At 46.9% G+C, this 23798-nt stretch overlaps 1 protein-coding gene across 1 annotated transcript in view; it reads left to right on the forward strand.

Moving 5' to 3' along the window:
• The window catches only part of LINGO1 (leucine rich repeat and Ig domain containing 1), a 225741-nt gene that overhangs the window by 138797 nt on the left and 63146 nt on the right, over nucleotides 1-23798 (forward strand). The window contains exon 3 of the mRNA XM_079769708.1: nucleotides 16547-16632. Coding sequence (XP_079625834.1) covers nucleotides 16564-16632 — 69 coding nt within the window. The 5' untranslated portion in view covers nucleotides 16547-16563. The remainder of the gene's footprint in view (nucleotides 1-16546; nucleotides 16633-23798) is intronic.

The following is a 23798-nucleotide window of genomic DNA, read 5'->3' on the forward strand; positions in this document are numbered from 1 at the left end:
TTGGTATTTTTTAAAAAAACCTTTGGTACATTTATTTCTTGAACTTTTTTCTTTCAATTGCTACAAAAATAATTTCCATGAAATTAAAAAGGGAAAACACACATATCTGTGCTTCTACCACTCCAAGACAACAACTCTTCCCTTCCTACCCCTTGATTTTTGCTTGTGAGGGCAATACCAGAACCCTGCAGAACATGTGGGGAGTACAAGTGGCCCTGGACCTCAGGCAAGTTACTTTATGTCTCTGTGCTTCACATTCCTTATCCAAAAAATAAAGATCTAATAATTGCTCCCTCTTTCAGTTGTTGTGTAGATTACAAGTCCTCATTTATAAAGCCCTTATTTGAAAGTTGCCTGACACTTAGTATGTATCAGTTAAATAAGATGAGTAAATAACTAGAAAGAACAGGGCACCCGTAATGCTCTCATTCTAGCACAAAGAGGCTGCTGTGGGATTTCTCCTTAGAGTCAGAAAACAAGAGTTCAAGCTCCCACTCTGTCCTTACTCCCCATGTAACCAGGGATATGTATGTGGCTTCCCTAAGCCTCAGTTCCTCCATCTGTAGAATGGTTATATAATCTGAACCTGGCAATGCTATGGGTAACGGATGTGAATGGGCTCAGTGAGCATAGAGCCATGTACACCATGGCAACCCAGCTCCCACCCTCATCTACTTCAATTGTTAGGTAAACATGCTGTGTAATATTCCATCAAGCAGAGGTGTCATGCATGATATACTTTGCCATCTCTATTGTGGGATGTTTAGGCAGTTTTCAGCACCTTCCTGTTATAAATAACCCTGCAGTGAACAGCTCTGTGCCCAGAGCAGTTCCCCTCTAATGGTTGATTTCCCTAGGCAACCTCAGGAATATTCATTGAGGTTGCTTTGCTGGGGGACTGAGGGACAGGCCAGCAGCAGTGGCTGGGAGAAAGAGGTTCCTTCAGACGTGGTCTGATACACTGCCACAGAAGCAGCAGAATGGGTAGGGGGGCAGCAAGACGTGCAGTTCTAAGCATGATAGGAAAAGCAAGGCATCTAGTTGGACAGTGCTGAGCATGATGGGAGAACACGAGGCCACCATGAGCAGCACAGAGTTGGTGCTGTGGAGAGTTTGGACTAGGAGGTAGATGAACTAGATTCTAGGTTTGCCCTTACCATGCTCTTGCTGTATGACCTTAGGCAAATTCCTTCCCCTCTCTGGACCTCAGTTTTCTCCACATACTGTGACCAGGACTGGGCAAGGGTTGGTCCAGAGCAGTGTTTTCCATTATGGTAGCCACTAGCCACATGTGGCTATTTCAATTTAAAAGTAAATTAATAAAATAAAATAATTAATTTTTTAGTCATGCTATCCACATTTTAATACCCAGTTGTGGCTAATGGCTACCACATTCAGCAACACAGGCATAGAACATACCATCATTGCAGAAGCTCTGTTGGACTGGGCCTGTCTAGAGGCATTTCTAGAAAGCCAGTCAGCCTTACAGTGTTGTGATTCGTTATCTCTGTCATCATGCATTGAAATGGCCAAGAGTAAGGTGAGCAGCCCTGAGCTCAGAGGACTCATTAAGTATCTAAAGAGGCTAAGTGACTTTATAAAGACCAGGACTCTGGGAGTGTTTTGAATCTGAAAAGGCTACACCCTGTTGCTCTGCCCAAAGTTTCCAGCTTGGCTCCAGAGAGAGATTGGGGAAGAGTGTGAGCCCTGCTAGGGTGGCCTCCGCCCAGGGATGGTGCCCACGGGAAGATGGCTTAAAGGCAGAGTAGGTGGTCTCCTGTTTCCTCAGACGGGAGGGCCCTTGAAAGTGTTACACGGCTCTCTGCCCATGCCGGAGACACCACCACCTGTTCCCTTGGGTTAAACAATATCCTCTCTAGCATTGTTTTATAAGTCTAGATTAGAGATTAAACAAGATGGCTACCTCACTCACCTCGTCCCACTCTGGCTGCCCCAGCCCCTAGGCTTAGTTCTGGGCACTCACTGGGGGAGGAACTGTGAGAAACGAGTCTCCACACTTGAGGGTGAAGCTCCTCCACACCCTCCCCACCACCAAACTCACACATTCTAGCAACAGCACATGGATTCCAGCGGCACCTTCCCCCAACCCTCTCTTCTCTTCAGAGGACAGACCTCTGCAGATGCTTTTCTGCAACCTGGAGATTCTCCAGGGGGAGAGGAGGGGCCTGTGGGAAGGGGCAGTAAATGGGGAAAATAAGATTCGAAGAAATGCTCCCTCTTGCTTTTGTTTTCTAGGGATCCCAAGGCCATGTCTTATCTGCCCTAAGTCTTTGGGGCCACATAGCCTCCCACTGGCATTCCAGCATGCTGGCCCTGTCCAGCCCCTGGACCAGCTTCCAAGCTTCCTCTGTACCCCGGCCTGGATCAAAGGGACTCCTCAAGCTTCAGGACTCAGTGGGGCCCAGTAGCAGCCACAATAGCTGGCATCCCCACCCTGCCTACTCCCTGGCTCCTAGGGATACCTGAGCCTTCCCTTTATGAACACTATCTGTCAGGATCCCCTTGGTTGCAAGTAACAAAAAATCTATTTCAATAAATGAAATGGTCAGCTCATGTAACCAAAGTGTCCAGAGATAGGATGGACTTCAGCCAGGGTTTGATCCAGTGGCTTAAACAATGTGACCAGGATCTGTCTGTATTCCTCTGTTTCTCTTCCTTGGTGATGGCTCTATTCCTAATGGCATTTCACAAGATACAGTCACAAGATGTCTGCCAGCAATTTCCGGGGCAACCTCCTTCCAGGTTTAAATCTGGGGTTGGGGTAGAGATAAAATCTGCTTTCCTGATTTTGTCTCCACTGAAACCCCAGATTTAAACCTGGAGTTGATCTCTTGTGCCCTATTGGCAAGATTTGGATAATCTTGACCCTTTACCTGGGTCCACAGGGCTTGGAAGCATAGATGGGTTTGGGGGCAGGGTCTAGCCTTCCCCACTGTGTGACCAGGAATGAAGGGAGGGTGTTTCCTAAAGGAAGTGTACAGTCCTGCTGGCAGGAAGGAGATGCCTCCAACTGGGGGAGGCAAATAACAAATGAGTATTAGAGTCTGCATCATGCTCTTTTTCAAGGCCCTGTTTAGGGTTCTCCTCTAGGGAGCCTCTGCTGACTACTTCAGCCAGTGGATATCTCCTTCAGTCCATCCTCTAGCTCCACCTTTTTACAGATGGAAAGGCCAAAGCTCAGTGTGTATTTTCTCATGAATACTCTATACTCTATTGGCTATTGCATCAGTGCCAAAGGGCACTGCTTTCTTTGCCTTGGCTGCTAGGAAACTCATAGCTGGCTTGTGGCCTGTTTCTAATTAGTACTCAGGATGCCATGACATGCAGTTGCTCAATGATCTGCCTCTGTCTTTATCCTTTTCTCTCTTGTTTTTTTTTTTTTCTTGTTCTGTTTTCTTCTTATTTTTTGGCTTGTGCTGTTCTCAGCAACATCAAACTCTTTTAGAATGAGGTGGGTACAAATAACCAAGAGTGGTCATAATGAACCATTCAGCACCAACTATAGCCAAATGCTAGGCCTTCCCTTTCCTAGGGGCAACTGGTCTGGCAGGGGGAGGGAGGGTCAAGCCCAGAGTCAAGCCTTTTTCCAGGGAGACACCAAAGCCTGAACATGGTGGCCCCACGATAATGGCCACCCTGCCCTCCATAAGTCAGGAATGGCATTGTTCTGCTTCCCACCTGCTTCCCTCTCCTCTCCCCATCTGATCAGGAGCTAATGGAAGAGGCTGGAAAACCTAGTGCTCTGATAATTAAATTTATTTAATGGGTATTCAAGTGGAGTAATGAGAAGTTTAATGCAGTGATTAGATTTTTCTTTAATTAATTAAAATGATAATCATGTGTCTTGCCAGCAAACCAACTTGACCCTCTGCTTGAGAGTAGCAGGCAGAGACAGTGGGAGACTTGGCTGGATGGGTGGGGGCTGAGGCATGGTGCAGCCTTTCGCCCTGTCACTGACACTCTCAGAAGTAAGCCCAGCTCTGGTGCCTACTCAGGCCAATCTCTGATTCAGCTCCCATTTCTGAGCCCTGTGAGTGCCAGGCCTGGGCTAGATCCAGGATGGAGGTTTCAGAGCAGGGTCATCAAGGGTGGCTTAGAGCAAAGAGCACTAAGGAAGGATTCCAGGCACTTTGACAGGAGTAGGAATTTGGTTGGCATATCTCATTGCCACGTGCCAGCTTATACCTTCACCTGCATGTTCAGCTAAACTTGGGTTTACCTCCATTGACACTAGATTACCTGGGCTAATGGAGTGGGGTCGGTGGGGTGGATAATAGAAAAACCTGAGGTAACCCACAAACTACTTCTCCTTGGCTTGGGAACGCATCCATGCCACAAAGCTGGCCATCCTTGCTGTGTTTCTGAAGGCCAGCTAGGGATACAAGAAGGCACTTCCCACCTTGAGCCACCTCTGCTGAGGTCATATGACTGGGACAAAGTGATTGTGGGGATCCCAGCATAGCTGTATGGAGTGGAGCATGGGATAGGCCTTACCAGCGTAGAGGGTGAGAATATTGGGGACCCAAAGACAGGCCCTGGCACCCCAGAGGTAGGATATTTGTTTTCAAAGCAATGGGTAAGGCTGGGGAGATTCCTGAGCCTTGAGGGGAAGGGAAGCAGAAAACTTCCTTCATTGAGCTCTGACCCCAGCCCCACACTGAGCCCTGATCCTGGACAGACTGAACCTTGTTCCTGGTCCCATACTGGCCCTGATCCCAGGCCCACATCGAGCCTAGCATTGTCTTGGATATGTCAACAGAGAAACAGGTGTCCGGCAGAAGGGGTGAATGGCCCTGTTTTTCCATCCACACTGCCAGTTCTACTGCCTGTGGGTGAGACTCCTGTGCCAGGCCTCAAACTCTGGAATGGATGAGATGAATCAGACATGGTCCCTGCCCACAGGACTGGTGGGGGAGGTGACAAGCAAACAGCAATGCCAGCCTAGTGATCAGAGATGAGGTGCAGGAGGCCCAGTGGCTGGGAGGCTGTGAATTTGCACTTGGAGCATTCCTCTGGCAGCAGGTGGGCGGGGAGGGGCTGGAGGCAGTCCAGTGAGGAGGTTGCCAGTAGGTCTCTGGGTCTTGATGAGGTGAGAGATAAGGTGGATGGCACCCATGGAGGGGTGGGGAGGCTAGGGTAAGTGATCCCCTCCCCAGAACTGGTTGTGACTCCCCCAGGGCACCCTCAGCTCCTGGTGAACAAAAGGACTCACCTGTGGGGTTTGATGGTGTGCCAGGACCGGCTGATGATATTACCTCATAAGAAAGGTGTGTTTCCTCCATTTCACAGAAGAGGAAATGGAGACGTGAGGGACTTGCCTGACCCTACTCATCTGTAGCACCCTGGTGAGGCGTGTTCCCAGTCTGCACACTGCTCTTCCCTCCAGTGAACTTGCCCTGGGTGGTGGGGCTCTTCTTCTGACTCTCCACCCCCCATCTGGTGAACAGAGCCCAGGCACTGAGGGGTGGGAGATTTGAGCTTGGGGCAAGTCAGACAGGTATCCAGGGCTTCCAACCCCAACTGGGGTCCTTGGAGTGGGGGAGATGTGGGGAGCTCTGACTGGGTAGGGGACTAGCCCCAGGAAGAAGGGTCTTTGGCTTCCTTCATTCCCACCCCTCCACGGATCCCACTCCTTTGGATTTCCACTCCCCCACTCCATTTCCTTCCTTCCATGGCCCAGCCCTTTCTGAATAACCAGACCTAGAGAAACCACCCACGTGGGGAAATTGAGGCCCTGAGAAAGGCAAGGACCCACTCAAGATCATGGGGCTCTTCCTCTCTTACCTCTTTAAGGTGAAGAGTCTGAAATCACATTATCTTGAATGTACACTTTAAACAAAAGGATTGTAGGAGAGGCCTTGTAGGGACATGTGCACACAAACTTACACTGTACTGGCAGATGTCCTCAGGGAGCCACCCCTGTCTCTTTGGGCACTGTGCCCCCAGATGTGTCCATCCCCCATCCCTGAGTTCCAGGAACTGCAAATCACTGTGGAAGGCACATTATTTTTTGCAAGTGAGGGAACCAAGGTCAGGAACTAGGCCACAGTCACACAGCTAAGTAACTGCTCGGGGGGTTGCCTGACAAGCTCATATTGCCAGGATTGCCTCCTCCTTGCCTGTGAGCAGCTCCCCTTCCGAGGGCTTCCAGCAACCTCCCCCAATCCACTGCTGCTTCCCTACTTGCCTTGCGCTCCAGCCAAAACCGATGACTCCTCGCCTATACTCACCACACGTTCCCACTCTCAGGCTCTTGCTCAAACTGTTCCAGATCCCTGGAGCTCCCTTTCCCAACTCCATCTGCCCAGATCCTCCTCATCTTTCTAGGCTGGCCCAAATGCCACTTCCTTTTTTAAATTTTTTCAATTACAGTTTACATTCAATATTATTCTATTAGTTTAAGATGTACAGCATAGTAGTTAGAAAATCATGTACTTCACAGAGTGTTTCAAATACCCACCTGGCCCCATACATACTAGTAGTTATTGTGATATTATTGACTATAGTCCTTATGCTGTAATTTACATTTCTGTGACTATTCTGTAACTACCAAATTGTACTTAATCTTTTCACCTTTTTTACCCAACCCCCTTCCCCTCTGACAACTGTCAGTCTGTTTTCTGTATCTATGATTCTGTTCCTATTTTGTAGGCTTATTTTGTTCTTTAGATATTTTTGTTCTTCAGATTCCACATATAAGTGAAATCTTTCTCTGCCTGCTTCATTTCACTTAGCACAATACCCCCTAGATCCATCTATGCTGTTGCAAAGGATAAGATTTCATTCTTTTTTTTAAAAAAATGTTTTTATTGATTTCAGAGAGAGGAAGGGAGAGGGAGAGAGAAACATCAATGATGAGAGAGAATCATTGATCGGCTGCCTCCTGCGTGCCCCTACTGGGGATTAAGCCCTTCAACCCAAGCATGTGCCCTGACTGAGAATTGAACCTTGACCTCCTGGTTCATGTATTGATGCTCAACCACTGAGTCACAACCAGCTGAACTCATTCTTTTTTTTTTTTAATGGCTGAGTAGAATTCCATTGTATATACTAGTATGTACCACAGCTTTTTATCCACTCATCTATTGAGTGGCACTTGGACTGCTTCCATATCTTGGTTGTTGTAAATAATACTGCAGTGCACATAGGGTGCATCTATTCTTTCGAATTAGTGTTTTAGATTTTAAAAATATATTCCCAGAAATGGAATATCTGGGTCATAAGGCAATTTCATTTTTAATTTTTTAGGAACCTCCATACTGTTTTCCATAGTAGTTGCATCAGTTTGCATTCCTACCAACAGTCAAATGCCACCTCCTTTATGGAGATCCTGTCTGCCCTCACCCCGATTGGAAGCCAGGCCCCACATCCCCTGAGCACCATCCTACAGCTCTTTGCCTGTCCCCATCTTAGGCTCCGCCCTTTGACCCTGCAGCTGTCTGGAGGACAGGGTTGTCTCCTGGCCTCTGATTTCCAGGCCAATTAACCCTAGGGCCTAGCACACAGTAGGTGTGTTGGAAGTCTCTAGGATCCTTGCCTTGGAGGGGCTGATCCTCCACAACTACTTTCCTCAGTAGTCCTGGGTCAGCTGGCCTTACCCTTTCCCTCACCCCAGCCCCTGAGGAGACCAGCTGCTTACTTTAACCCTTGCCGGGTAGAGGTGAGAGCTGGTTTCTGATCCTAGCCGAGCTCCCTGTGCACATTCCCCACCTGCCCAGGTTCTAGGGGCAGGAACAAGGTAAACACCATCCTTGGGACTTACAGGCAGGTCCTGAAGCTTGGCAAGTAGGGGTATCAGGGCAATCCAGCCCTGTGTGCTGAGATCTGAGGGAGGGCTGCATGGGCACTCTGCCTGACTTCACTTAACGGCTGGCTCTGCAGATTCCTAGCTGCGTGACTTTGCGTAAGTCAGGTAACCTCTCTGTGCCTCAGTTTACTCACCTGTTAAATGAGGGGATAACAAACCTTCCTAGGGTTGCTATGAGGATTGAACAAGTCAAAACATAGACACATGGTGTGCTCCCTGAATGTTGGCTGTCGCCAACATGGCTATAGGAGCAAATATGAAGGCAGAGTGTGGGAGATGTTCATGCAGAGTTTCTAGGTGAGGACACATGAACAACAACTTAAGATACGAGACATAGGAGATAGGAAAGGAAATCTTGAAAGAGGGAACCACATAGACAAAGGCCCAGGGGCAGTTAGGGGGACAGGTAAGGGAACTGGGCATGTCTAGACTTAGGTAAGAATGGGATGAGGGGTTACCATAGGCTGATGGAACACAGGGCTGCGTCCTGAGGGATCTTGGGTGCCACACTGAAGAGTTTGGACTTGGTCCTGCAGCCTGTGAGTGGCCATGGAATTGGGTATTTTTTCTTTTGTTTTTTACCATAAAAGCAATATTTGCTCATGAGAAAATATTGAAACAGTATATATAGATGTGTGTCCTATTAAGTAGGAAAGTTCTCTTTGCCCTTAAATTTCATTTTGTCAAGGTCCCACTATTGTTGGTCTGGTGTACCTCCTTCCAGAACTTTTTCTTTGCCTTTAGAAGCATATTCAATTGTATTTTTATTAAAAAAAAAAAGAAATAGAATCATGTTATGCACATTGTCCCACAACTTCTATTTTTTCATGTGGCATTGTATTTGTGGGCATCTGTCAGTGTCACAGCATATAGATCTACTGTGCTTTTTAAAAATTGTTGCCTAATATTCCATTGTTTGCACATAGCATAATTTATGTAACTAGTCCTGGGTTGATGGATATTTAGGTTGTCTTCTATTTTTCACTTTTGCAATAATGCTTCAGAGAATGGTCTTGTATATATATCTTGCTGACATGTGTAAGCCTTTCTGTGGGAGAGACTTTTAGATGTGGGATTGCCAGGGCAAGGGTTTATTTATTAAATTTTGGTAGGTAATGCTACATTGCTTTTCCAAAAGGTTGGGCCATTTTAGACTCCCACCCTGCAGTGAACATTATCACTCTTTTTAATTTTTGCCAATCCAGGAAAGCATGTCATTTGTTTCAACTCTCACTTTCCTTCTCCCCAGCGAGGCTGAGCATTTTTTTATGCAGTTACTGGTCAGTTGTATTTCCTCCTCTATGAATTGACTATTCATATCTTTTGCCCATTTTTCTTTTATTTTTGCCTTTTTCTTATTGTTATAAAGGTGCTTTTAGTATATCAAAAATTTTAAAACTTCTGTTTTGTGTTGGAAATATTTTCCTTAGTCTGCCATTTGTCTTTTTACCTATGTTTATGGTATCTTTGCCATATAGAAGCTTTAGATCTTTATTCAGTGAAATCTATCAGGTTCCTCCTCGGGGCTTCTGAATTTCACATCTTGATCTGCCAGGCTTCCTGGAAGGATTTTAATCAGAGTGGGGATGAAGTCAGATTTGTGACTGGAAAAGGTCATCTGATTCCCACTGTGTGGAGGGTGAGAGGAGGGAGGAGGGGGCGACTGCAAGCCAGAGGACAAGGAGGCAGCTGAGAACTTTGTGCTGGGGTGGGTTGGGGAAAATTTAGAAGAAGGTGAGTTTGAGAAATACTCATGAACTGGCTGTCCATGGTGATGGGATGTGAAGGTAAGAGAGGGAAAGAGAAAGGACTCTGGAGTGATGCCTGGGTGTTTGGATGGGGACAGCATAGCTGATGCCACCACCACCCTGGGGGAGGGGGGGCAGGACTAAGGAGGGAAGTGCATGGAGTTGCACATGAATGTTCACCTTGTCGGGTATACGTGTACACATGGACACAGGCATGCCCACATGTACATGCTTAGAAGTTCTGGAGATTAGTGCATCTATGCTGTGGCTTCACAGTGGGTGAGGGTCTATGTTTTGTGGAGTTTCTGCTCTCTACCAAGTACTGTACCAGGCACAACATGTGTGCCTGCACACATAAGCCCTACAAGCTCTACTACCACATGAAGTGTGTTTTACAGGTAAGGAACCAGACTCAGAGAGGTGAAGTAACTTGCTCAAGGCCATAGAACTAGTAAATGACAGAAATCATTTTTTTTTCACCAACTTGAACAGAATTTCCACCTATGGCATTGAGGAGCCTTTCATGCATTTCTAACCTGATCAACCCAGTTTCATCATGGACTCTTTGGATGAGTGCTGGAGCCAGACTGCCTGGGTTTGAAATGCAGCCCATTTCTTACAAGGCAAGTTATCTACCATCCAGTGCCTCAGTTTTTTCATCCTGAAAATGGAGACAATAACAGTATCCACCTCATAGGGCTTTGGAGGGAAATCATTTTGTTAGTACACGTGAAGTGCTTACCCAGTGAGGGCCAAGTGTCTGTGATGATTGTGATGATGACCATGATGGTGATGGCACTCACCCTCACCTCCTGTCTGTGCCTCTTTGCCTACCCTGTCCTCCTCCATTCTTCTTCCACTTGTCACTTCACTCCTATGTTCCTCAATTCCTCACAGAAACTTCTTTCAACATTTGCCTTTGAACCTATGTCCTCTGTTTTCAGCCCCCAAACCCAGTGAATTAACCTTTTGCACTTGGATGTCGAGTGTGACTCAACACGGTTAGCATTAGAATAAAGGAATCGAGAAAAAAGCAAGTGAGTGCAAAGGGTTAAAGCCCAATCAGTCAGCAAAATCCATTCAGGGGAAATGATCCATGTTGCTTTCAGTAATCATCCCCACCCCCCAAGCACTCCTAGTCAGACATTTCTACTAGCCAGCATGTTCATCCTGACATTGCTCAGCTCTGAGAACCGAACTATAATGTTCAAATCTAAAACCCCTTCCTTCCTGAGTGGAAATGCTCAAGTGTACTTTAGCCATAACCCAGCTCTAGACCCCAGACCCCAAGAAGGGTAATTCTCAGCATCACTAGCTGGAAAATTGCCCATAGAAAACAAAAGCAGGAAACACAGCAAATACTGGTGCTGGGTTTTTTCCCCCAGCATTACAAAGGGTTCAGCAATCTGGAGAAAGGCTGTGCATAGATTAAGTAGAAGTCCAAAGACAAAAGATAGTTTTGAAAGGCATTGGGGGTCAGAGGAGCTTCAGATAAAGGAGCTAAAGACTCCAAGTTCTTAGTTCTTAGTTCTCCTTGTCTCAGGACCCCGTGCTTTTTATTAACACAAGTTGTCCTAAGGCAAGGTGGAGATAATACACTTCAAAGGGTAGGGTACAGAAGCATTGTCAGATTGGGGAATAGCCTACAGCTGTTCAGGTGTTTGGCCAACAGGAGGCAATAACATGTAGATTAAGATGCCCTGAGCTGTCAGGCAGCTGACAATCATCCTATTCAGGTTTGGGGAAGTGCCTTTTAGCTAATCCAACAGGTAATTAATTACATATGTGACTCAGCCCTTGTTGAGCCCCCAAGTTTCATCAACCTTTTGATAAAACTCTTGTAATTATGACATGCTGGAATTGGCTCCCGGCATCCTGGGCACAGTTCTTTTCCACGAACACATCTAACCAAATCCTGTAGCCATGAGGATGGGTGCAAGGTGTCCAAACTGGGTTAAAGCTTCAGGTTTGTACCCAATTTAAATGGTCTCTATGCCAAAACAAAAATAAAAACAAAAAACCCTTCACAGAAATCACCGAACTCACCATATGGATTTCTCTTCATCAAAATAAATTGCCAAGTAAATAAATCCTCCTGGGGGGAAAAATGGAGCAGTTTTTGCCCATTTCTTTGCAGTATTTTGTTTACAGTTGCACTGTATCAGTCATACTCCTTTATTGTTATTTTTTGTTGTTGTTGTTAAAAAATATTTATTGTTGAAAGTACTACATATGTCTCTTTTTCCCCCGATTGACACATGCTAGCCTGCCCCCACCCTTTACCCCTGGACTTCACCACCCTATTTTCTGTGTCCATAGGTTATACATATATGCATACCATTTCTTGGGTTGATCACTTCCCACCTCCCACCCTCACCTGCCTTCCCTCTGATATTCTGCAGTCTGTTCTATGCTCCTATGTCTCTGGATCTATTTTATTCATCAGTTTATTTTGTTCATTAGATTCCACATATAAGTGAGATCATGTGATACTAGTCTTACTCTGACTGGCTTATTTCTCTTAGCATAATACTCTCATTCCATGTTGTCTCAAAGGGTAAGAGATCCTTCTTTTTTACAGCTGCATAGTATTCCATGGTATAAATGTACCACAGCTTTTTTTATCCACTCATCTACTGATGGGCATTGTTTCCAGATCTTAGCTATTGTAAATTGTGCTGCTATGAACATAAGGGTGCATACATTCTTTCTGGTTGGTGTTTCGGGTTTCTTAGGATATATTGTAGAATTGGAATGACTGGGTCAAATGTCAGTTCCGTTTTTAATTTTTTGAGGAAACTCCATACTGTTTTCCATAATGGTTACACCAGTCTACATTCCCACCATCAGTGTACTAGGGTTCCCTTTTTCTCCACATCCTCGCCAGCACTTGTCATTTGTTGATTTGTTGATGGTAGCCATTCTGACAGGTGTGAGATGATACCTCATTGTCGTTTTAATTTGCATCTCTCTGATGATCAGTGACTTTGAGCATTTTTTCATATGTCTCTTGGCCATCTGTATGTCTACTTTGGAGAAGTGCCTATTTAGGTCCTTTACACATTTTTTAATTGGATGGTTTGCCTTCCTTTTGTTAAGTTGTATGAGTTCCCTATAGATTTTGGAGATCAACCCTTTATCAGATGTATCATTGGCAAATATATTCTCCCATACAGTGGGTCCCCTTTTCATTTTGATGTTGGTTTCTTTTCCTATGCAGAAGCTTTTTATTTTAATGTAGTCCCATTTGTTTATTTTCTCTTTAGTTTCCTTTGCTCTAGGAGATGTATCCACAAATATATTGCTATAAGAGATGTCTGAGATTTTGCTGCCTCTGGTTTCTTCTAGGATTTTTATGGCTTCCTGACTTTCATTTAAGTCTTTTATCCATTTTGAGTTTATTCTTGTATATAGTGTAATTTGGTGGTCTAGTTTCATTTTTTTTTTGCATATACCTGTCCAATTTTTCCAACACTATTTATTAAAGAGATTGTCTTGACTCCATGGTATGTTCTTGCCTCCTTTGTCAAGTATTAATTGAGAATAATGGCTTTGGTCAATTTCTGGGGTCTCTTGTGTTCCATTGATCTGTATGCCTGTTCTTGTGCCAGTACCAGGCTGTTTTGATTATGGTGGCTTTGTATTATAACTTAACTGGTATTGTAATTCCTCCAACATTGTTCTTCTTTCTCAATATTGCTGTAGGTATTTGGAGTCATTTTTGGTTCCATATAAACTTTTGGAGTATTTGTTCTAGATCTGTGAAATATGGTCTTGGCATTTTAATAGAGATGACACTGGATCTATAGATTGCCTTGGATAGTATTGACATTTTTTTCAACTAATTTTTTATTTAAATTCTTTATTGTTTAAAGTATTACATATGTCTCCTTTTCCCCCCATTGACCTCTCCCAGGCCATTCCCATCCCCCCACAGCATATGCCCTCACCCCCCTATTGTCTGTGCCCATGGGTTATGCTTATATGCATGCATATAAGTCCTTTGGTTGATCTCTTACTCCCCCCTTCTCCTACCTTCTCTCTGAGATTGGACAGTCTATCTCATACTTCTATGCCTCTGGATCTATTTTTGTTCATCAGTTTATGTTGTTCATTATATTCCACAAATGAGTGAGATCATATGATATTTATCCTTCTCCTACTGGCTTATTTCGCTTAGCATAATGCTCTCCAGGTTCATCCATGCTGTTGAAAATGGGAAGAGCCCTTTCTTTTTTATAGCAGCATAGTATTCCATTGTGTAGATGTACCACAGTTTTTAATTCACTCATCTGCTGATGGCACTTAGGCTGTTTCCTAATCTTAGCTATTATAAATTGTGCTGTTATGCACATAGGGGTGCATATATCTTTTCTGATTGGTGTTTCTGATTTCTTGGGACATATTCCTAGGAGTGGGATTACTGGGTCAAATGGGAGTTCCATTTTTAATTTTTTGAGGAAACTCCATACTGTTTTCCTTAACAGTTGCAACAGTCTACATTCCCACTAGCGGTGTTCTAGGGTTACCTTTTCTTCACATCCTTGCTAACATTTGTCGTTTATTGATTTGTTGATGATAACAATTCTGACAGATGTGAGATGGTACCTTATTGTTGTTTTGATTTGCATCTCTCAGATGATTAGTGACTTTGAGCATGTTTTCATATGTCTCTTGGCCTTCTGTATGTCCTCTTCCAAAAAGTGTCTATTTAGATCCTTTGCTCATTTTTTGATTGGATTGTTTATCTTCCTTTGGTTAAGTTGTATGAGTTCCCTACAAATTTTGGAGATTAAACCCCTATTGGTGATAACATTGGCAAATATGTTCTCCCATGCAGTGGGCTTTCTTGTTGTTTTGTTGATGGATTCTTTTGCTGTGCAGAAGCTTTTTATTTTGATGTAGTCCCATTTGTTTATTTTCTCCTTAGTATTCATTGTCCTAGGTGCTGTATTGGTAAAGATATTGCTATGACATATGTCTGATATTTTGCTGCCTATGGATTCTTGTAAGATGTTTTTTATATCCTGACTTACATTTAAGTCCTTTATACATTTTGAGTTTATTTTTGTGTAGGGTGTAAGTTGGTGGTCTAGTTTCATTTTTTTGCATATATCTGTCCATTTTTCCCAACACCATTTATTGAAGAGACTGTCTTGACTCCATGGTATGCTCTTGCCTCCTTTGTCAAATATTAATTGAGCATAATGGCTTGGGTCAATTTCTAGGTTCTCTGTTCTGTTCCATTTGTCTATATGTCTGTTCTTGTGCCAGTACCAGGCAGTTTTGAGAACGGTCGCTTTGTAATATAGCTTGATATCTGGTATTGTGATTCCCTCCAACTTTGTTCTTCTTTCTCGGGATTGCTGCAGCTATTCGGGGTCCTTTTTTTTTTTTTTCATATGAATTTTTGGAGAGTTTGTTCTAGGTCTGTGAAATATGCCATTGCTATTTTAATGGGAATTGCCTTGAGTCCATAGATTGCTTTGGGTAGTATGCACATTTTAATGATCCATGAATACGGTATATCCTTTCGTTTGTTTATTTATTCCTCTATCTCTTTTTTCAATGTCCTGTAGTTTTCCACGTAGAGGTTTTTTACCTCCTTAGTTAAGTTTATTCCTAGGTATCTTAATTTTTTTGGTGCAATGGTAAATGGGATTTTTTAGTTTCTCTTCCTGTGATTTCATTATCCTATCTAATAAAGAGGGAATATGCTAATTGACCATCACTCCATCACAAAGATGGCTGTACCCACAGCTGAAGCCAAGTTCCCATAAGGAGCCTTAATGAGCAATCAGCAGGGACCTGAAGCTACGCCCCCGCGCCGCCCCCCGTAGGGCTTGACAGGGGACCTCAGGCCACGCCCCCCACCCTGGCACCAGGCCAGGGGACCTGAGGCCATGCCCCCTGCCCAGCGGGGCTTGACGGGGGACCTCAAGGTGCGCTTCCCATCCTGGTGATGGGCTAGGGGACCTCAGGCTGCTCCCCCCGCCCCAGCGCCAGGCTGGGGGACCTCAGGTTGCGCCCCCCACCAGGTGGGGCTTGACAGGGGACTTCAGGCCGCACCCCACCTGGCACCAGGCTGGGGGACCTCAGACCGCACCCCCCGCCTAGTAGGGCTTGATGGGGGACCTCAGGCTGCGCCCCCAGCCCCAGCACCGGGCCAGGGGACCTGAGGCTGCGCCCCTCTGCCTGGCTGGGCTTGATAGGGGACCTCAGGCTGTGCTGCCCACCCAGCGGGGCTTGACGGGGGACCTCAAGGTGCACCCCCAGTGTTGGGTCAGGGGAACTCAGGCCACATCCCCCACCCCAGCACCAGGCTGGGGTACCTCAGACCACACCCCCTGCCTTGGCACCAGGCTGGGGGACCTCAGACCACACCCCCTGCCTTGGCACCAGGCCAGGGGACCTGAGGCTGTGCCCTCCTGCCTGGCGGGGCTTGACAGGGGACCTCAGGCCGTGCTCCCCACCCAGCGGGGTTTGACAGGGGACCTCAAAGCATGCCCCCCGCCCTGGTCTGGGCTGGGGGACCTCAGGCCATGCCCCCTGTCCTGGTGCTGGGCCAGGGGACCTGAGGTTATGTCCCCTGCCCAGCAGGGCTTGACAAGGGTGGGACTGGCCGGGTCTGGATCTAGCCCAATGGGGCAGGGGGCGGGGGCCGGCCAGGTCTGGGTCTCACATGATTTTGAGGCGCATGTGGGTGGGCAGGGACTTGACTCTGGGTCCCGTGGTGTGCCCCAGACTCTGACAGGAGAAAGGTTTTCATATACATTTTACTAATTTTCTTTCATCTCTGACACTTCTATTATAGAGAAAGGGCAAATAGCAATATTAAATTATTCCCATGCTAAATTATTTAATAATAATATTAAATTATTTTCCATGAGTGATGGCTCAGAGGTGAGCCCACCTGGAGTAATGGAAGCCCCATTTGTGCCCACACTAATCTTCCTGCTCCTTCCCACAGTGCATGCTGGGACAACGATGGACAGGCTGCCACTCCCTGGGCCCCCAGAGGCTGGTCTGTTTGCCTCCTGGCACCGTCTGACTCAGGTAGGGGGAGAGCGAGGTGGGCTCACCTGCCTCATGCCTCTGTGCCCAGTGGGAGGGCCCTGGGAGTGAGGATGGAGTGAGCCCTTCCAGGGGCAGTAGTGTGTAGGGCACAGCTGAGCCTCCTGGAGAGGAGCTCCTGGACCCCTGAGAAAGTAGGCCACCTCAGCAGCTATCCATCCTCACCAGGCACCTCCCAGGGCACTGAGAGGCCAGCCCTGGGACACATGATTTCCCCAGCCAGCACCTGTTTGATCTCACATGTTCACTATCTGCAGTTTGTTCAGGACCTGCATACACACACCTTCTAAGTGCTTTGGCTGGGCGGTGTGGCATCTGTGGGGCTTCCCTGTGGTCACTCTGGCTTTTTCTGCCAGAGTCACTGTACTCACCTGGTGTGGATGTTTCCATGAGTGATGGCTCAGACCCTGGAAGGTCCTGCTCTCTGCAGGACTCCCCCAGGGCAGGGGTACTTTTCCCAATGCCAGGCATGGCCCAGATCACCTTTCCACTTGGTGTTTCTCTGCTGCTCCTGAACACTTCAGATGACGCTTTCTGCTTAGGGCCAAGGGCCCCAAGGGCTGGGATGGGTTGTGGGCTAGGTTTGCCAGAAAAAATACAGAATGTCCAGTGAAATTGGAAATTCAGGCAGATAACAAATCATTTTTTTAGTACAAGTATATCCCAAATACTGCATGGGAAATATAATTTTATTTGCTAAATCTGGCAACCCTAGTGAGGGCTGATGTCCCAGTCCCCCTCCTCCTCTGGTCAGTCCTTCCTGCTGGGCCCACCTTGACCCCCTCAGATGAGTGATCTCCAGTGCCTATGACAGGTGTCCTAGAGCCAGGGGTCGCCGAGCTTACTGATCTCCCAGAGTGGTTAGGGGTGTGGAGGTAGAGCTAGAAGTAACAGGGCTAAGATAGGGTCAGATAATGAAGGGCTTGGAGTGTCCTATTTCTGCATCCTCAACATTGGAGAGACACAGGAAGTGTTTCCTCTGTAAGCCAAGTTATATTTCTGACTGTTAAGGTAATATTTTCTTTATGTTATCTATCTACGTATCTAACAATCCAGGAATATTTCAAGCATGCTGTTCAAGCTCTTCCTTCCTAGGGCTAAATACTGCTAACTAGTTTGATAGATATCCTTCTAGATTTCATTCTATGCACTTATAAACATATTTTAAAAGGAAAAACATGGGCTCATGCTATTTATACTTGCTCTGTCACTTGATGTTTTTTTACTTTCAAATATTGTGTAGCTCAATCCAGAGTTCTTAACTATCGTTTTATGCCCATTGATTGGATGGCCTTTAAATTATGAATCCATTATTAATCCTGTTGGTAGCTGTTTAGATAGTGTCCAGTGTTTGGCTATACAGAAAACTCAGGGAATCTCCCAGTTCATACATATGTGTGCACTTGTGTTCTGGGTCCTCCAGGAATGTTTCTGGTAGTGGACTGTCTGGGTCAGAGGGCATGCACAATCACTTAAATCCCTGCCAATCTGATAGGTAAACTGATCATATTTTCCATTTCTTCGACTACTAATGAGCTTGAGCATATTTGTGTGTGCTTGCTGGCCATTTCACTTTCTTTATTTGTGAATTTTCCCAATTCATGTCATGTCCTCAACTTATTTTTCTATTCATCTGTCCACTCATTTAGTAAGCATTTATTGAGCACCTACTATATGTTAGGCACTGTTTTGGTTAGGGGCCTAACAGTGAACAAAACTGACAAAAATACCTGCTCCATGGAACTTAGACTTCAGTGGAGGGGAGACAGCCAAGAAAAAATAGATAAATGAAATATAGTGTACATATGAGTGTTATTTAAATACTAAGGAGAAAAAAATAACACAGGAGAGAGATTGGAAGTGTTGGGCAACTTGGATATGGTAGTAAGCCAGGCCTTACTTGGAGGTGGCATTGCAATAAAGACTGTGGAGGAGAACCAAGATGGTGGCATAGGTAAACGCTGGTACTTGCCACCTCCCACAACCACATCGAAATTACAACTAAAATACAGAACAATCATCATCCAGAACCACTTGAAAGCTGGCTGAAGAGAAGTCCTACAACTAGAGAAATAAAGAAGAAAGCACATTGAGAATGGTAGGAGGGGTGGAGGTGCAGAACGGGCTGGTCCGACACACACGTGGGCTGCCATTTTAATCGGGAATGAGATCATCTCTGCAGAGGCCCCCCATGAGGAGCAAGGGGTCCCAGCCCCACACCAGACTCCCAGCCCAGGCTCTCGGAGCTGGGAAGAGAAGTCCCAGAAACTACGGGCTGTAAAAACTAATGGAGATTGGGGTTCAGTGACAAGGAGGTTGCCGGAGGCCCAGCTGTTCCTTTTTAAGGGGGTGGTGCATGAACTGAACTTACAAGGTTCCACTTCCTCTGAGCTCCAGCACCAGGGTGACGCTCTGGGGGACCTAGACACATATGGGGAAGAACTGGATTATCTGGAATCAGGGCAGGAACTCAGGGGCAGCTTTCTCCCAAACGGAGGTGCTGGCAAGGGTCATTGTCCCTGTGCTGGGACTTCCCAGGTTGCAGGGATGATTGGGAACCATATCTGAGTCTCTATCAGCTTGGAACATACTGTTTGCACAGCCTTGGGGATTCCCTGAGACCTCACCCCATCCAATTTGCAGACCCACCCAAGCTGTGTGCAGTGGCTTTTCCATATGAATGGCCTCTCCATGCTTGTGCTTCAGACTTTGTTAAAATTCTCAAACAAGCTGTGGCTTGGTCAGGGAGCCCCAACCCTATCAATAAAAGGCCTAAGACTCAGCATTAGCACCAGCCTGTCTTGCTTCACAGCTGGGCCTCTCCTGGGCTCTTCCAAAACCGATACAAATGGGAGGAATCTGCAGATCTCTCTGTTGCTCCTGCTGGGTGGCCCCAGGCAGTTGCTGACTTTGACCTCCCTGGAGACCCAAGAGCCAGTGCACCTGGTGGACAGTGTCAGACCACACCAGATTACAACTCTACACATCCATAAGCGACACACTCAAGGGAAAGATTCAGTGAGCACCAAAACCCCACTGAAGAAAGTTCTGCTCCATAGAGGTGTCTCCTGCACAGTAGCTCTCCCACTGTAGTCACAGCTGGTCCTCACAGCCAATTGGCCTGGAGGTCAATTCCCCCCAGTGACACCAACAGCAATCAAGGCTCAACTACAACAAGACTGTGCACACAGTCCACAAAGTGGCACACTTAGAGTGCACAGCTCAGGTGACTGGGGAGGCTAAGCCACTGGGACCTATAGAACACCTACTATACAAGGCCACTCTACCTACTCAAGGAGACATAGATCTACCCAATACATAGAAATAAACACAGGAATGCAGCCCAAATGCAGAGACAAAGGAACATGTTACAAATAAAAGAAATTGAAGAAAGCAAACTATTGGATATAGAGTTCAAAACCATGGTTATAAGTTATTTAAGAATTTTTATGCGACCTCCAAGGGACTTAGTGAGAACTTCAAGGATCTTAGTGAGAAAAAAAAAATAAGGAAAAGGATCAGTCAGTAATTAAGCATACACTGACTGAAATAAAGAATAATATACAGGGATGCAACAGTAGAGTAGAGGATCCCAAGAATCAAATCAACGATTTGAAATATGAGGGAGCACAAAACATCCAATCAGAAGAGCAAAAAGAAAAAAGAATTAAAAAATATGAATATAGTGTAAGGAGCCTCTGAGACAACTTAAAGAGTGCCAACATTCGCATCATGGGGGTGCCAGAAGGAGAAGAGAGAGGGCAAGATATTGAAAACCTATTTGAAGAAATAATGACAGAAAACTTTCCCTAGTGGGAAAAGAAATAGACTTATAAGTCTAGAAAGCTCAGAGAGTCCCAAACAAGAGGAACCTAAAGAGGCCCACACCAAGACATGTTATAATTAAAATGCCAAGAGCTAAAGACAAAGAGAGAACCTTAAAAGCAGCAAGAGAAAAGCAGTGAGTTACCTACAAGGGAGCATCCGTATGGCTGTCAGCTGATTTCTGAACAGAAACTTTGCAGGTCAGAAGGGAGTGTCAAGAAATATTCAAAATGATGAATAACAAGGACCTACAACTAAGATTACTCTACCCAGCAAAGCTATCATTTAGAATCGAAGGTCAGATAAAGCGCTTCCCAAACATGAAAAAGCTAAAGGAGTCCATCACCACCAAACCAGTATTATATAAAACTAGTGGCCCTCAGCCTAGCCTGCACCCTCTCCAATCGGGGACCCCTTGGGGGATGTCTGACTGCCCACAGGGATTGGGCCTAAACTGGCAGTCGGACATCCCTCTCACAATCTGGGACCACTGGCTCCTAACTGCTCACCTCCTGCCTGATAACCCCTAACTGCCTCTTCCTGCCTGCCTGATTCCCCTAACTGCCCTCCCCTGATGGCCTAATCTTGCCCCTAACTGCTCTCCCCAGCCAGCCTGATCACCCCTAACTGCCTCTGCCTGCCTGATTGCCCCTAAGTGCCCTCCCCTGCTGGCCTGATCTCACCCCCAACTGCCCTCCCCTGCAGGCCTAATCTTGCCCCAAACTGCCCTCACCTGCCCGGCCTGGTCACCCCCAACTGCCCTCCTATGCTGGCCTGATCTCACTCCCAATGGCCCTCCCCTGCCAGCCTGATCTCGCCTCCAACTGCCCTCCCCTGCCAGCCTGATCTCACCCCTAAATGCTCTCCCCTGCCAGCCTGACTGCCCCTAACTGCCCTCCCCTGCTGGCCTGATCTCGCCCCCATCTGCCCTCCCCTGCCAGCCTTATTGCCCCTAACTGCCTCTGCCTCAGCCCCCACCACCATGGCTTTGTCCGGAAGGCAGTTGGATGTCTGGAAGATGGCCGGTTGACCCGATCTAATTAGCATATTACCATTTTAATAGTATAGATAGATTATATAGGATAGGATTGCTTAAATAGGGTGGGGAGCCTTTTTCAGCAAGAGGAGATGCTCTTGGCAGACAAAAATACATAATCCCTATATCTGGACTGATAGCCAGCCATATGCACTATACTGCCAAACCAGTCATTAAAAAATTGAACCGCTTTCTTACACCTTACACCAAACAGCTGTTGCCCTTAAAGCCCCTCCTCAGCCCCCACCTTAGGTTCTGCCTTCGCAGTTCACCCAGATTTGGTTCTTATTGGTCAATTTCTATGCCAGTCAGCGTCTCCAGGCCTATCTCCGGGCCTGATCAGAGAGGCGAGGCTGATCAGCAGCCGCCCTGGGATGAACTGCTGACTTCTCGGAGAGAGAGGCTCGGCTGCTGGCGAGGCCCGGAGAGAGAGAGAGGCAAGGGCCTTGCCAGCAGCCTGGGCCGGCTGCTGATCAGCCCCACCTCTCTCTCTCTGAGAGGTCAGCAGTTCAGCCCGCTCGCCAGTCCCTGCCCACCCAAGCCTGCTGCATGTGCAGCCTGGTATTTGGTTGTCTCTTCAGTCTTTTTGGACGTTACGGACCCTGGCTCTTTATCCTACCTAATAAAAGAGTAATATGCAAATTGACCCTAACTCCTCTACACCCACAAGCCATGCCCACAAGCCACGCCCACCAGTCAATCAGGAGCAAATATGCAAATAAACCCAATCAAGATGGCTACAGTCACAGAAAGCAGGAGGGAGACTTGGGTTTCCCCGGCAACGGAGGAAGCCAAGCTTTCCGCCTGCCTTTGCCGGCCTAGGCCTCCACTCAAGGCTACAAAGTTTCAAATATAGAAGGTAAACAAATCCAAACAGAAATGGCAGCAGCTACGGAGCTGGAAAGCGCAGGAGGCAAGGATTGCCCCCGGCAATGGAGGAAGCAAAGCTTCTGCAGCCCTGGCTGGCCTAGGCCTCCACTCCAGGCTACAAAGTTTCAATTATAGATATACATAAATTCCAACAGAAATGGCTGCCACCACAGAGCAAGCAGGAGGCTTGGCTCCGCTCCAGGCTACAAAGTTTCAATTGTAGAAGATACATAAATTCCAGATGCCAGGGCCTCTGCTTGGGTTGCCGGGGGACATGGCCAGCCTGCAAACCACCACAGGCCCTTCACCCAGGCCGCCCCACACCCCAAGGGAACCCCCACCCTGATCTGGGATACCCTTCAGGGCAGACCAGCTGGCCCCCACCCGTGTACCAGGCCTCTATCCTATCTAATAAAAGAGTAATATGCAGATTGACCATCACTCCAACACACAAGATGGCTGCCCCCATGTGGTCAAAGATCCTGCCCCATGTGGACACAAGATGGCCGGCACAAGATGGCCAGCAGGGGAGGGCAGTTGGGAGGGACCAGGCCTGCAAGGGAGGGCAGTTGGGGGCAATCGAGCCCGCAGGGGAGGGCAGTTAGGGCTGACCAGGCCGGCAGAGGAGGGAAGTTGGGGGTGACCAGGCCTGCAGGGAAGGGCAGTTGGGTGGGACCCAGGCCTGCAGGGGAGAGCAGTTGGGGGGACCAGGCCGGAAGGGGAGGGCAGTTAGGGGCAAACATGCTGGCAGGGGAGCAGTTAGGCATCAATCAGGCTGGCAGGGGAGTGGTTAGGGGGTGATCAGGCTGGCAGGCAGAAGCGGTTAGGGGCAATCAGGAAGGCAGGCAGGCAAGCAGTTGGGAGCCAGCAGTCCTGGATTGTGAGATGGATGTCCGACTGCCCGTTTAGGCCCCATCCCACCAGGATTGGGCCTAAACGGGCAGTCGGACATCCCTCGAGGGGTCCCAAATTGGAGAGGGTGCAGGCTGGCTTGAGGGACACCCCCCACCCCCGCCGTGCATGAATTTCGTGCACCAGGCCTCTAATATATATATATGTTGAAGGGTATTATTTAAGAAGAGGAAGGAAAAAAAAGATAAAAAATTTGAACAATAAAATGGCAATAAATACATATCTATCAACAATTGAATCTAAAAAAACAAAAATAAGAAATCTAATGAACAAAATAAACTGGTGAATAAAGTAGAATCAGAGGGATGGAAATGGAACAGACTGACGATTCTCAGATGGAAGGGGGTAGGGGAGTGGGAAGAGATTAAACAAAGATCTTATATGCATACTAGGGGCCCAGTGCACGAATTTGTGCACCTTGTAACGAACTGTGGTCTGTGAGGCTGTGGTGGGCACAGGATCGGGTCTTGGCTCATCCTCCATGCCCCTGTCTGGCCCCTCCTGC

Source organism: Cnephaeus nilssonii (genome assembly GCF_951640355.1).
Source record: "Cnephaeus nilssonii genome assembly, chromosome: 4".
NCBI lineage: Eukaryota > Metazoa > Chordata > Mammalia > Chiroptera > Vespertilionidae > Cnephaeus > Cnephaeus nilssonii.